The 13,153-nt window shown below is 45.1% G+C and overlaps 1 protein-coding gene across 1 annotated transcript in view; it reads right to left on the minus strand.

Annotated features, from left to right (window-relative positions):
* Positions 1 to 308: 308 nt before the first annotated feature.
* Positions 309 to 13,153, minus strand: part of LOC150066369 (protein O-mannosyl-transferase TMTC1-like) — a 39,400-nt gene continuing 26,555 nt past the window's right edge. The window contains 10 exon segments of the mRNA XM_090352693.1: positions 309 to 398; positions 401 to 451; positions 1,371 to 1,448; positions 2,904 to 3,026; positions 4,182 to 4,319; positions 6,381 to 6,512; positions 6,960 to 6,967; positions 7,199 to 7,339; positions 8,451 to 8,553; positions 10,899 to 11,007. Of these exon segments, the coding sequence (XP_090208819.1) occupies positions 309 to 398; positions 401 to 451; positions 1,371 to 1,448; positions 2,904 to 3,026; positions 4,182 to 4,319; positions 6,381 to 6,512; positions 6,960 to 6,967; positions 7,199 to 7,339; positions 8,451 to 8,553; positions 10,899 to 11,007 (973 nt within the window).

The raw sequence follows: 13,153 nt of genomic DNA on the forward strand, positions 1-13,153 counted from the left end.
CTAGTCAGAACGACTCACGAGAAGATGTCAAGCGAAGTTGGGAGAGAAACCAAACAACCACCTGTAAGACGTTTACTTGCTGATTCCCATCCTCCTCAGGCCTTGATGTCCACTCTTCACCTTCTCTGTTCTTTCTCATGGAATGCAAGTCCTTTGGCTGGCTCAGCAGTGGATGTCCCCGTGCTGCCCCGGGGCAGGAAGTGAGTGCCGGGCGGCAGAGTCCAGATGTACTGTGGGGGTGTGGAGCAGGCCTGAGCCTTAGGTCTCTCCAATCATCGGTGCTGGCCCAGAGAGCGGATTCCAGCAGGCTATGTGTGGTGCTTCCTTCTAACTTCTTGCAATCGTTTCTCTAGGTGATGCAATTTGTGGAGATTTTCCTTCAGTAGTTTGTTGTCTGGAAAACCAGCTGTAAGGCTCTCTCATAATAAGTCCTTGCAGACACATAGTTTCCCTGGAGGAAAAGAAGAACAATTCAACCTGATTCTCAGAACCCCTTGGAGGATTGGGAGATGGGGACCAGGCCCTGCCTGTAATTTCACCCCAGCAGCTTGGTGCTTAGGAAGAATCCGTTTGTTTGAAGCACCAGATCATCTGAAAAGCCAAGTCACGCCATTAGGGAAATAGAAAAGAAACAGAAGTCAACTCTAGGAATCCAGAGATGAGGCCACGACTTCAGGACTCCAAAGGCTGGAGCACTGTCCTTTGAAATCTAAAGGAGCCACTGCTGAAAACAAGAATCAATAAATATGATCTTTTTAGTAAGAATTAGTCTAACATTCAACTTAAAAGAAAACTTCTAATGTAGGCTTTGCATGTGTAAACAGTTGACATGGAGATGGCTTCCAATCTGCTTGCCCCCCCAGGCGTGTGGTATATGTGCCAGTATGGCTGGATGCTGGTGATTCATATCTGGATTCCTAGGAAGCTAAGCTCTTAGGATCAACATTCCAAGTCAGGCTGGGCAGATAAATGTAAAAGACTCCTTATCTCCAATTAACTACCAATGAGCCTGAAGTAGAGGTATGGCTCAAAAATACAGCATCAGTTTTGAGTGAAAATGGCAAATGAGAAGGCGATGGCCTGTAATCAACTCTTAGTACCAGTACAACAGGCCCCCATGGCTCCTGCCTACAATCTTAGCCACTCAGGCGAGATGTAAGGATCTTGGTTGATAGCCAGCATGGGAAGAATAGTTTGTGAGGCTCTCATCTCCAACTGACCAGCAAAATGTGAAAAGTGGAGATGTGGCTGAAGAGCACTAGCCATGAGCAAAAACAAAAGCTGAGAGAACCAAGTCCTGAGATGAAACACTAGTATGGGCAGGAAAATGGAGACGAAAGCAGAAGAGAAGACAGCAGCAATACTCCTACCTGCATGTGCTGGATACCCCCCATGTTCATCCAGGCCTGGGCTTGATCTGGATTCAATTCCACAGCTGCTTGATAGCTCTAAAGACACCAAGAGGAAAGCAGGTTAGGAAAGGAGAGCCTGCATTTAACCCAGCGGGACTGCAGAAACACCTTCCACCCAAGTCAGTGTCTGACATGTGTTTGTGTGCCTGGGCGGGGCTTGAACTTAGAGCCTGCTTGACTTTTCTGCTCAAGGCTGGCATTCCACCACGTCCACCTGAGCCCCACTTCTGGCTTTTTGGTGGTTAACTGGAGATAAGAGTCTCATGAATTTATTTGCCTGGGATAGTTAAGAACCACGATCCTCAGATCTCAGCCTCCTGAGTAGTTAGGATTACAGGCCTGAGCCATGGCTCATGTTGTTTCTGGTTTTCAAAGCTGATAACTGTCATTGTGGACTTAAAGGAAATGCAAGCCCTCTGCTGGTGATCAGGTGATTTCTGTAGTAACAATGCACTTCCCATACACCTTTCTCCACCTATAAGAAAACTGCTCTTTTAGGCATGTTCTATCATAAATGGAGTTGGTAATAAAATACCTTTTTTCAAAATCATAAAATCCGAAGGCCAAAGCAGAGCATATTATATAGCAGGTGCTTAGCGTGCATGAGGCTATGGGTTCAATCCTCAGCACTGAAAAACTATAATACAATTTAAAAAGAAACCCAAAACATAGAATTTTTAAGAAGTTTAACCTAGGATTAATGCCACGATGTGTTGTACTAGGGGATAGTTTTTCATTTGTTTTGTTTCATTTTTTTGGCCAGTACCAGAGCTTAAGCTCATAGTTTCTTACGTACTTGCTCAGTTGACGCTCTACCACTTCAGCTGTGCCTCCAGCCTGACGTTTTGCTGATTCTAGGGATGGGAGTGGTCTTCAGACATTTGTATCCAGGCTGGCTTTGAACACTGATCCTCCTGATTTCAGCCTCACGAGTAGCTAGGATTACAGGTATGAGCCACTGATGTTTGCAAATAATATTTCAATAACTAGTCATTTGCTAGCTTCCTCACACAATGACCTGATATTTTACTATCTACCGTATTGTGTTTAGTGTAATTTTATAACATCAGCAATTTTAACTGGTGACTTTATCAGATACCAGGACGAGTGGTGGCATTTTCATAATGTTTGTATTTAATTTATTTCTTGATTTCATACTATGCAGAAATCTTATCTCAAACCTGTAGATAGGAAATGCGAAGCTGGGTGCTGATGCCGTATACCTAACATCCAGGATGATCAAGAGGCTGAGATATGAGGGTACCGTTCAAAACTAGTCAACATAAACCAATCTGAGAGACTCTTATCTCCAACCAATCATGAAGAAGATGGACGTGGACCTGTGGCTGAAGTGTTAGAGCACGACCCTTGAGCAAAAGAGCCAAGCAAGAATGCAAGGCCCAGCACTGGTGCTCACACACACACACACACAAGACTATGAATTCTTCATCTGAATCAACAAATGTACTGGCATCATTTTAAGAGTCATACCTCATATGCTTTGTCAAGAAGGTTCTGCTCTCTCAGCTGGTTTCCTTTGGTGAAGAACAGTTCAGACAGCACTTTGGGGTCCTTTGGTTTCAGCTGCAGAGCGTGGTCGATTGCACTGAGCGCCTGCAGAGGTAGCATAGGGAGAACTGATCAATGGAGCTTGATCAAGAAAGCCTAGCAGAGATGATGAGATTCAGTCTGTTTCTTCACATCTATTAGCCGGGTGAACCACACTCTTCATCTCCTCTGATTTCCTCATGCAGCATTCTCGGCCCTGACAAAAATCTATGTGTTCTATTCATGGGCCAGTCCCCACTGCCCTCTGGTGGAGCAGACTTCCCTCATAGCACCAACAGATCTTAGTTTTCTCCTAAGCCCCAAAGCTTCTCCCAAGATTCTTTCTCAAGGCTGGTGCTCAACCATATAAGCCATGTCTCCAGTCTTGCATTTTGCTAGTTAATTGGAAATGAGAGTCAGTAAGGGGGGGCTGGAAATGTGGCTTAGTGGTAGAGAGCTTGCCTAGCTTGCATGAAGCGCTAGGTTTGACTCCTCAGCATCACATAAACAGAAAAACATTGACAGTGATGCTGTGGCTCAAGTAGTAGAGTGTTAGCCTTGAGGAAAAGAAGCTCAAGGACAGTGCCAGGCCCTGAGTTCAAGCCCCAGAACTGGCCAAAAAAAATGTCAGTGGAGGGGCTGGGAGTTTGGCCTAGTGGTAGAGTGCTTGCCTAGCATGCGCGAAGACCCGGGTTCGGTTCCTTGGTACCACATACGTAGCAAAAAGCCAGAAGTGGTGCTGTGGCTCAAGTGGTAGAGCCCTAGCCTTGAGAAAATCCAGGGAAAGTGCTCAGGCCCTGAGCCCAAGCCCAGTACTGGCAAAAAAAAAATGTCAGTGGACTTAGTACTCAGGCTGGCTTTGAGCCATGATTCTTCTGAGTTCCTAGGATTGCAGGCATGAGTCCAGCAGTGGACTGGCTATCTGAGAAAATCCTGGCAGTGGTCAATGGATATGCCCTAAGGGATTGTGACAGGACTCCACGCAGTACCAGGCAGAAGATATAGCCCACCAATACCACACTTTCCAGAGTTAGCCTGAGAAAACGGTGATAGCAAGACCAAGAAGGAGCTAAGCATATTTCAAAGGAGCGCAGGAGTTCAGGGATACCTGTGCAAAGCTACTAAGATCCAATACTAACGAAGTCACCCTCCTCTGACCAGGACTCAGCTGGAGACCCACACACATGCACATCTCTTCCTCAGGCCCAGCTTGGTCTGTACCTTGTCGTGGTGTTCCTGCTTGCTGTAAATGGTGGACAGGAGGCGATAGCATTTGAGGCACTCTGCCTCCTCCACCACCATGAGACTCACTATGTGCTCTGCTTCTTCTGTCTGCTCCATCACTGCCAGAACCTGTGCCTGCAAAATCACGGGGCTCTCATGTCTCAGGGTGCATGCCTTTGCTTGCTTGGTTGCTGAATTATTTCTAGTACTGGGGCTTGAACTTAGGGCCTCCCATCTGCTCCCTTTCCTTTCTAGGCTAGTGTTCTACTGCTTGAACCACAACTGCAGCCAGGCTAAAACAGCTGCTTATTTTGGAGGAGTCTCTCAAGGTGTCTCCTGCAGGGGTTGGCACTGGAACCTCAGTCCTCTAGATCTCAGCCTCCTGGGTAGGTCCAGTTATAGGCATGAGTCTACATCAAGGCCTGTCACTGGCAGGAATGACAGCATTAGTCCAGAGAAATGCCTTTTGCCTCTTCAGAAAAAAAGTGACAAAAGCTGAGCACGAGTAGCTCACGTATGTAATACCAGCTACGCAGGGGGCTGAGATCTGAGGATCACAATTCAAAGCCAACCCAAGAAAGTAAGTCCAAGAGACTTATCTCCAATAAGAAAAGCTGGAAGTAGCACTATGCCTCAAGTGGCAGAAAACTCTAATTTCCTTTTTTTGGGGGTCAGTCGTGGGGCTTGGACTATGGGCCTGGGCACTGTCCCTGAGCTCTTTAGCTCAAAGCTACCGCCCTACCCCTTGAACCACAGCACCACTTCAGGTTTTCTAGTGGTTAACTGGATATCATTATCTTGAGTGCCCAGGCTGGCTTTGAACCTCGATCCTCAGATCTCAGCCTCCTGAGTAGCTAGGATTACAGTTGTGGACCACCATTCCTGGCTATTTTCTTATAATTTTAACACAATATTGTAATCAAAAGGCTAGTATAATTTGGATACATCTAAAAAATTGAGATTTCAAAATTTAAATAAAATTATTATTGGTATCAAAGTTGATTTGTGTGTGTGTGTGTGTGTGTGTGTGTGTGTGTGTGTGTGTGTGTGTACTGGTGCTCATATTCACGGACTCGCACTCCTATATGACTTTTCCACTCAAGAATGGTGTTCTGCTTGCCTAGCATGCATGAAGACCCGGGTTTAACTCCTTGGTACAATATACATAGAAAAAACTGGAAGTGGTTCTATGGCTCAAGTTGGCAGAGCTCTAGCCTTGAGCAAAAAGTGTCCAAGGACAGTGCCCAGGCCCTGAGTTCAAGCCCAGAACAGGCAAAAACAAAAAAAAAATAAAAGAATGCTGCTCTCTTACTTGACACACAACTGTGTTTTTAGCTTTATGTTAGCTAAATAAAGAAAAGAATCTCTTGGACTTTTCTGCCTGGGTTAGCTTCAAATAAGCTCCTGATTATCTAGCATTATAGGTATGAGTGATCAGCGCTCAGCTGTTTTTTCTGACTTTCACACACCCCTGCAGGTATGCTACATAATTTTCTCCTTTTTCAGAGCTGTATGCTAACATATTTAGACCTCAGGGGAAAATGATACCTATATGTAATTCTCACATGGGCCAGAAAATAAATACACACATGTGAACATGTACATGTATACATGCTTGCATAGATATGGTGATATACACAATATCAGTAATTATGGCCAACGATTTAGCTCACTGATAGTGCAGTTGCCTAACAAGTGCAAGGCCCTGGGTTCAATCTCTAGCACTGCAAGTAAAAAAGAAGCTGACTCAAGAGGCTGAGATTTGAGGATTGTGGTTTGAAGACACTCTAGGCAGAAATGATCCTTGAGGCTCTCTATCCAGTTAGCCAGCAAAAAGCCAGGTTGGAGATATGGCTCAATTGGTAGGACACCAGCCTTGAGCAAAAAGTCAAACTAGAGTGTTAAGCCTGAGTTCAATTCCCAGCACTGGCAACAAAGAAAGGAAGAAAAGAAGTATGGAAAGAAGAGAGGAAGAAGGAAGAAAGAAAGGAAGGAAGGAAGGAGACAAACGAAAGGAGGGAGGTATGGAGACAAAGAGAGTCCTGAAACTGCCGTAAGTGCTATGGATGTAGTGTCTGGTGGCTGCACCCAGTCAGGAATTTGGACAGAAGGGATGCTGTCTCTGGCACCGTCCCTGCAGCCCCGTGTGTGTGCATAAGGGGCTATCCCCAGCGCCCCTCCTCTCCTGCCCCTCACCAGTGCCAAGCACAGCTCCCTCTGCGAAGGCTGTAGTGCTGCAGCTTCCCTGTAAATGTGCAGGGCATCCTCGAGCAGATTGAGGAAGGACTTCTAGGCTTTGAGACTCTGCTTCAACTTTTGCTTTCTTTTCTTTTTCTTTCTTTCTTTCTTTTTTTTTTGGTGCTGGTATTGGGAAGTAAACTCAGGGCTTTGTGTCCTTGCTTGGCTTTTTCACTTGAGGCTGGCGTTCTACTAGTTGATTCACACCTCCACTTCCAGGTTTTGGCAGATAAGAGTCCCCAAGACTTTCCTACTTAGACTGGCATTGAACCTCAGTCCTCCAATCTCAGCCTCCTGAGCAGCTAGGATAATGGCATGAGCACAAGTGGCTGGCTTCCTCTTTAGTGTTTTTGTGTCCAGATCAAGGTTTAATAAGAAGCTGGTCGTGAGCAGCCCAGAACGTAACGACCTCAGCTGTCCCTCTGCTGGACTGTCCTAGCCGCAGCAGGACAGTCTCCTTAATGGAGATGAACGTGCTGGTGTTCTGAGGCCAATCTAGTCCTCATCCACCATCCCTTCTGAAATGGAATCCAGAACACTCTGCACTCACTACCACAGACACGGATTCCTCCCCTGGTCTAACCAGCAGGAAGACAGAAGTCACTCTTAGGACACTAGTTATACCACTGTATTGTTCTCTTTGGAAACAAGAATTGGTGTAGCTCAAATTGGCAATAATTGTCCCTATTCTGAGAGCCTGTGTGTTTCAACTTACTGAAAAGTTAGTGTGAGATTGCAAAAGTATCTAGGAAAGTTAAACAGTATAGAAAAGCAACGGTACCGTTTATAGCACTCTTCAGCCAGGCTGTTTTCTCCCAGGGACCTGTAGAGTCTGCCTAGATTCACCATGGCCACGTGATGGCCTGGGCTAAGCCTGACGGCCTCCTGGTAGTGGGCAGCTGCCTTCTCTGGAGACCCTGCCACCAGGAGAAGAATGAAAAGGAAAGGCCGTGGTCACTGCATGGCTCTGGCTCTCTTTTAGAAGCACAATCATAGTGGCCTCACTTGGATCCAGGGATGGGGAACACGTTTATACTGCCAAGGAGATTTCAATTGTGTGTGTGTGTGTGTGTGTGTGTGTGTGTGTGTGTGTGTGTGTGTGTGTCCCGATTTGAACTCAGGGCCTAGTTACTGTCTCTTAGCCCCCCAGAGAAGCTTGGGAGTGCCAAGGCTTTAGAACAGCCTCAAGTTCTACACAGAGCTGGTCTTTTGTTGATCACATTATCATCCCGATTATGCCTTTTTTGAACAGAAGACACCAAAAGCCATTATGTCACAGAGGCCATCCAGGTGTCATTCACTTTAGGGGGCACTGATGCAATAAAGCAGAGGTTTAAATCATACAGGTAAGTTTGCTTTGTTGTAAAGTAGCTCATCCACCAGCAGGGGGCATTGCATACCAATTTGTATGCAACAAAAGTTTTTCTCCAGGTACCAGAATGTAAATTTATACTGCATAAAACACGTTTTACATTCCCTAGAAAAATATTTTCAAGCATTATCTATTGAAAAAAATAATTGAAATTGTGTTTTATTGCAGGGTAGCCGGTCTATTATTAAATAAGAACAAGTATTTTTGCATTAAATGTGTCACTGAATTACTCCTAGGTATTCATTATATGTGGATAGGAAAGCACTTAACTGGTGGACCCATACCTGTGACCAGTTTAGCTTCATTGTTTTAGATCGGGTCTTATCTTCTGTGTGGGATGCCCTACAACAGTGAATACTTCTATCTTTCCTTCCAGAGCACCTGGAATGGAATCAGCAAACTCAAGCCCAGTGTGCTTACTGAGATGGGGTCTCACCAGCTTTTTCTCCAGGCTGGCCTGAAACCAGAGCTTATAAATCAAGGTTACTGCCTGCCATGTGGGAAATGAGAGCACCAAGGTCTCTGGGTGACTACCAACTGGGAACATTCTGCTGGGCTAGTGGAGTTCATTCCTGAAGGATAATCTGAGTTGTAGCCGTTTTGCTTGATAGAGCATGTTTATCTTCACAGAACAGGCTCTCTTGAATTTCACTTACCAAAATCGACCAAGAAAACCCCGTAGTTGTTGTGCAAATCTGAACTGTCTGGACAGTGCTTAATCCCAGCCTGGTAGACTTCTTCAGCTTCCTTAAATCTCGCCTTTCCAACGGTGAACAAAGAGAAAGAAATCAGAAAGTTTCACAAAAATCAATACACAGAAACAAAGACCTGCATAGTGGGGTGGGATGGGAAGAAGTCAGCTACTGAGCTGCATCGTTATGAACTGGAATCCCTGGACTGTAGCCAACATGATTAAGCTTTAGTGGTTTCTGTGGGTCCACACGTGGCTCCAAGGAGACCAAAGGAACAAGACCTGCGCATGCTCAGAACGCAGAGCTCAGTGTGGTGGTCAGGGATCAACGCTGAACCACACATGCGCATGGCGCATATTCATTCGCACTACTGGGCATGCTCAGGCTGCATGGGCCAGCGCTGTGTTTTGGTTGCTTGGTCCACTTTCCCACACATCTTCTACAGACCTGCCACATTCCACCACATCTCAGCTTTTCACTCCATCGTGTTAATTAGGTTCGTTCACTATCACCTTGCTTTTGGGAAGAGGGGGAATTCACAAAATGACATTTTTAGCAGATCATAATGATTTAATCGCAATAAGCAATTACTTGAGATGGCTGATACCTTCTCAGTGGCATCTGAGCTGGGCTTTGGGCACAGGATTTAAAAACTGCTTTTGGAAGCTCTTTTGATTTTTTTTAAACCATTCTTTCAGATTTTATTTGCTTATTTAAATTTCTCATTAACATTTTATCATTGTTATTTGACTGCACTTGGTCAAAACTAGATACTGCTGGGGACTAGTGGCTCATGCCTGTAATCCTACTTAATTACAAAGCTGAGCTCTGAGAAGGCCAAGCAGAAAAGTCCTCGAGACTTATTTCGTTAATCAGTGAAAAGCTGGATGTAGAGGAGGGACTCAAGTGCTAGTGTGCTAGCCTAGAGCAAAAAAGCCAAGCAAGAGAGCAAGGCCTTCAATTCAAGCCCAAATAGTGGCACCCCCAAAAAAACAAAACCCCACTCAGATGCAATAAATCCTAGACTAAGGCAGGCTTACTGCACTTATAATTCCCATCTGTGTTTAGTTCCCTTTGGGCAGACAATGGAATAGGATCAATGTTTTGAAAAGGCCTGAAAGCCGTGGCTTGAACAGGATTTGCCTCTAATGAAAACTGACCGTACAGCAATGCAAAAGGATACTTTGGGACAGCAACTGAACGGGAAGACAGGGAGCCTGGGGACAGGAATAGCTGTCTTTTCTACTTATATTTTCAACATGTTTGGAGGTATTTCAAAGTAGAGATGGTGAATGTGATCCAGATGGCAGAGAGGGCTTTGCCTTCTTGTACTGGTTCTCTCTCTCTCTTTCCTGCTCTGGTTTACACACTTTTCCTCAGCTGGCATTCTACCTTCTGAGTGGTTTTTGGCTGGTTCTTTGATGGGTTTGTTTGCCCAGGATGGTTAAACTGGGACCCTCAGGGCTCAGCTGCCTGAGCAGTGCGCACGACAGCCCTGAGCCACTGGTCCCTGCTTCCACGTGTCTCTCTGTAGTCTTTGTGGGTGATTGAAATACAGGAAGGAAACTCCCCTAGGATTCCGCTGGAGAGGGAAGAATATTTTACCAGCCTTTCCAGAACTGTAGTTTCATCAGATGTCCATTAGCAAATTACCTTGGACTCAAAAAATATGATCGAAAGAAGCAGGTATTTTTCATGTGTGCAGATTTCTGGATCCCAGAAGACTCCTTTACACTTGACTGCCAACTATAGGCTTAGTGGACAATCACAGTTGCAAATGGAGTACAGTCTTCCACTAAGTAGAAGAAGCTTGTGCTAGTGCTGACATCATGTCCCTGGGGCTGTGAGGTGTCTTCACTCGAGTTCAGGACAGGAAGCAGCCACAGCCAGGGACCAGGAAGCTAGGAATCACTGAACCGCAGGCCAACAACTTCCCCCAAAAGCCATCCAAGACAGAAACTCAAAGGACAGAGATTAGCTGGATGTCTGTGGCTTAAGCCTTGTAATCTTAGTGACTCTGGAGACTGAGCTCTGGTGGAGCATAGTTCAAATCTAGCATGGACAGAAAAGGCAATGAGACTCCATCTCAAATCATCTATATCTTAGAATAGACAGGCTGCCCTGTAAATTGGGCTTTGACAAGAGCGTCTCATGTTAGTGATAGTGATGAATATTTCTTAATCCTCTATGTTTATATGTTATGGTATCCTAATCTAACTATAACATTGCCCAGGCCCTGAGTTTAAGCCCCAGGATGGGAAACAAAGAAAGGAAAGAAGGAAGAGAGAGAGAGGGAGGGAGGGAGAGAAGGAGGGAGGGAGGGAGGGAGGGAGGGAGGGAGGAAGGAAGGAAGGAAGGAAGGAAGGAAGGAAGGAAGGAAGGAAGGAAGGAAAGGAGAGAAAGAAAATTTACCTGCTCAGCCAGTAGTGAAGCTAGGCTTGAATATGCATCTGTGAACTCTGGGCCGTATTTAATGGAATCCTTCAGTAGGGCAATGGCGTCTTCTTTTTGCCCGTGGGATCTAAAGATAACAGAGAAGGAAAAGAATATCTGTTTTGAACACTTTGCAGAAATCCTCTGATTAGATCTGGAATTTGCACTTTTTCAATCAAACATGAGGCAATTCATTCTGGATTTGGCTGTATGTGAATGAAATCACAGCATGTGAATATACTAATAATAGATTTTTCCTGAGAGTGAATTCTCATTAGAAAGGAATGTGAAGTTGTGGAAGAATCTACAAATTCTACCTCTGTGTTCTGCTCTGCACTTTTTCTAATCTTCCCTGAACCATCTGTGAGTTTGTGAACAGGAAGAGCTGGTCCTATGGGAGGCCACGGGGTGACACCACTTGGGTGGCGTGAAACCAGTGGCAATGTGAACAACGACATGGAGATGATTTCAACTCCTCTTTCTACCACGGTAGACACAATTTTGAATGGAAAACAAGCTACCAATCCAGGATAAGCCAGGGCAAATTGCCAAGGTTATTTTCTTGGTTCCACCAAAAAAGAAAAAAAATGCATATATAATTTATGAAAGCAGAAAATGGTGTGACCACCAGCTGTCAAAGAATCATGAGCTATTTTTAAGCTTTTTTTAAAAATTGTAATTAGTAAAAGGGTTACATGATATTTGCCAGATAGAAGGTGCATTAACTCACATACATTGATACCCTTTCACATGTCTTGGTACCCATTACCCTCCCCCCACATCCCCCACCCTCATGAGCTATTTTTTTCTTTTTTTCTTTTCTTTTTTTTTTGCCAGCTCTGGGACTTGAACTCAGGGCCTGGACACCATCCCTGGGCTTTCTCAAGGCTAGCTCTCAAGGTCAGAGTATCACTTCCAGCTTTTTCTGTGTATGCAGTACCAATGAGTCAAAGCCAGGGCTCTGTGCATGCTAGGCAAGCATTCTACCACTAGCCATGCTCCCAGCCCTCAGGAACATTTTCTTAAAAACTTGGGCTGATTGTGATGCTGAAAACCTGCATGACCTTTGTCTGGATTGCCTTGATGGTCTCAAAGACACAAGGGGAGAAATAAAATGGCCAAGACTCATTGAAGAAAATGATAAGCAGAGTTCCCGTTAGACAGGAGAGGTGTCACGGTGAACAAGGTTAATAAGGGAACTCTAGGAGAGAGCTACGCGACTCTCAAGATCGTTGGACAGAAGTCCCCAGACTCAAGCAGAGGCTCCACAGAGCCCACAGATCTCTGTGCATTGTTTAGTCCCTCTAACTGGTGCCTGTTTCAGCAAAGACCTCTGTCAGTCTTGTCTTTCAAAGGCAATGGGTCATGAAGAGATGCACCAAGAGCCTGTGTGTGTGACTGCTCACTGCCATGGTGACCCGACATCTAGAGGCCCGCGCACAGGGCTGTTCAAAGACGTAGTGGGGAATGCAGAACCTGCAGGAGGGGCCTCTGCCCTGACGGCCCAGCCAGGCTCTCTTTCTGCCTTGTTTTGTCTTTTGCACTTAGGTCTCTACCTAGCGATTGTACTTGCTCTTATGGAGGATCAAGCTCTAATGTCTACTTTCTCTTGTGTGATGGTTCTCTTTCCTGGCAGTATCACGGAGAGACACTGGCTTGTTATCCTGAATTCAATGTCTTTGAGTCAGACGCAGACGCTGGGCAGTGATAATTTTGCGATGACTGCAGTTCTACAAGCACTGATGTAATTAATGTTTAGCACTAGACATTATAATGAAGTCTGGAGAGTGCATGGTCTATAGTGCCAGCTTAAGCATTAACACCACAGAACAGTGTGCTTATGCTTTCCCTTTCCATTGATTCAGTAATGACTGTATATCATGAAATGTCACAGCACATTATTCGTTTAATTCTCACACAACACCTCACAGAGTAGACATCATTGTTGCTGTGCTCAGTTTTCTAATACAACATTCAGAGTCAGTACAGTCACACGACTGTACTGTATTCATATAATTCATCCTCTGAATATTGTTCCACGGCTACCCATTCTGACTACCTGAAGTCTGTCCCACATGAGCTATGTCAGAACACTTAAGAGAATTTCTCTACAAGAGTAAACTGACTATACCAGGCACTGGTGTCTCACACCTGTAATCCTAGTTACTCAGGAGGCTGAGATCTGAGGTTTGAGGTTGGAGGCCATAGGGAAGACAAACTTGAATGTCTCTTAT

Source organism: Megascapheus bottae, chromosome 2 (genome assembly GCF_031878675.1).
Source record: "Megascapheus bottae isolate mThoBot1 chromosome 2, mThoBot2.hap1, whole genome shotgun sequence".
In the NCBI taxonomy this organism is placed as follows: Eukaryota; Metazoa; Chordata; class Mammalia; order Rodentia; family Geomyidae; genus Megascapheus; species Megascapheus bottae.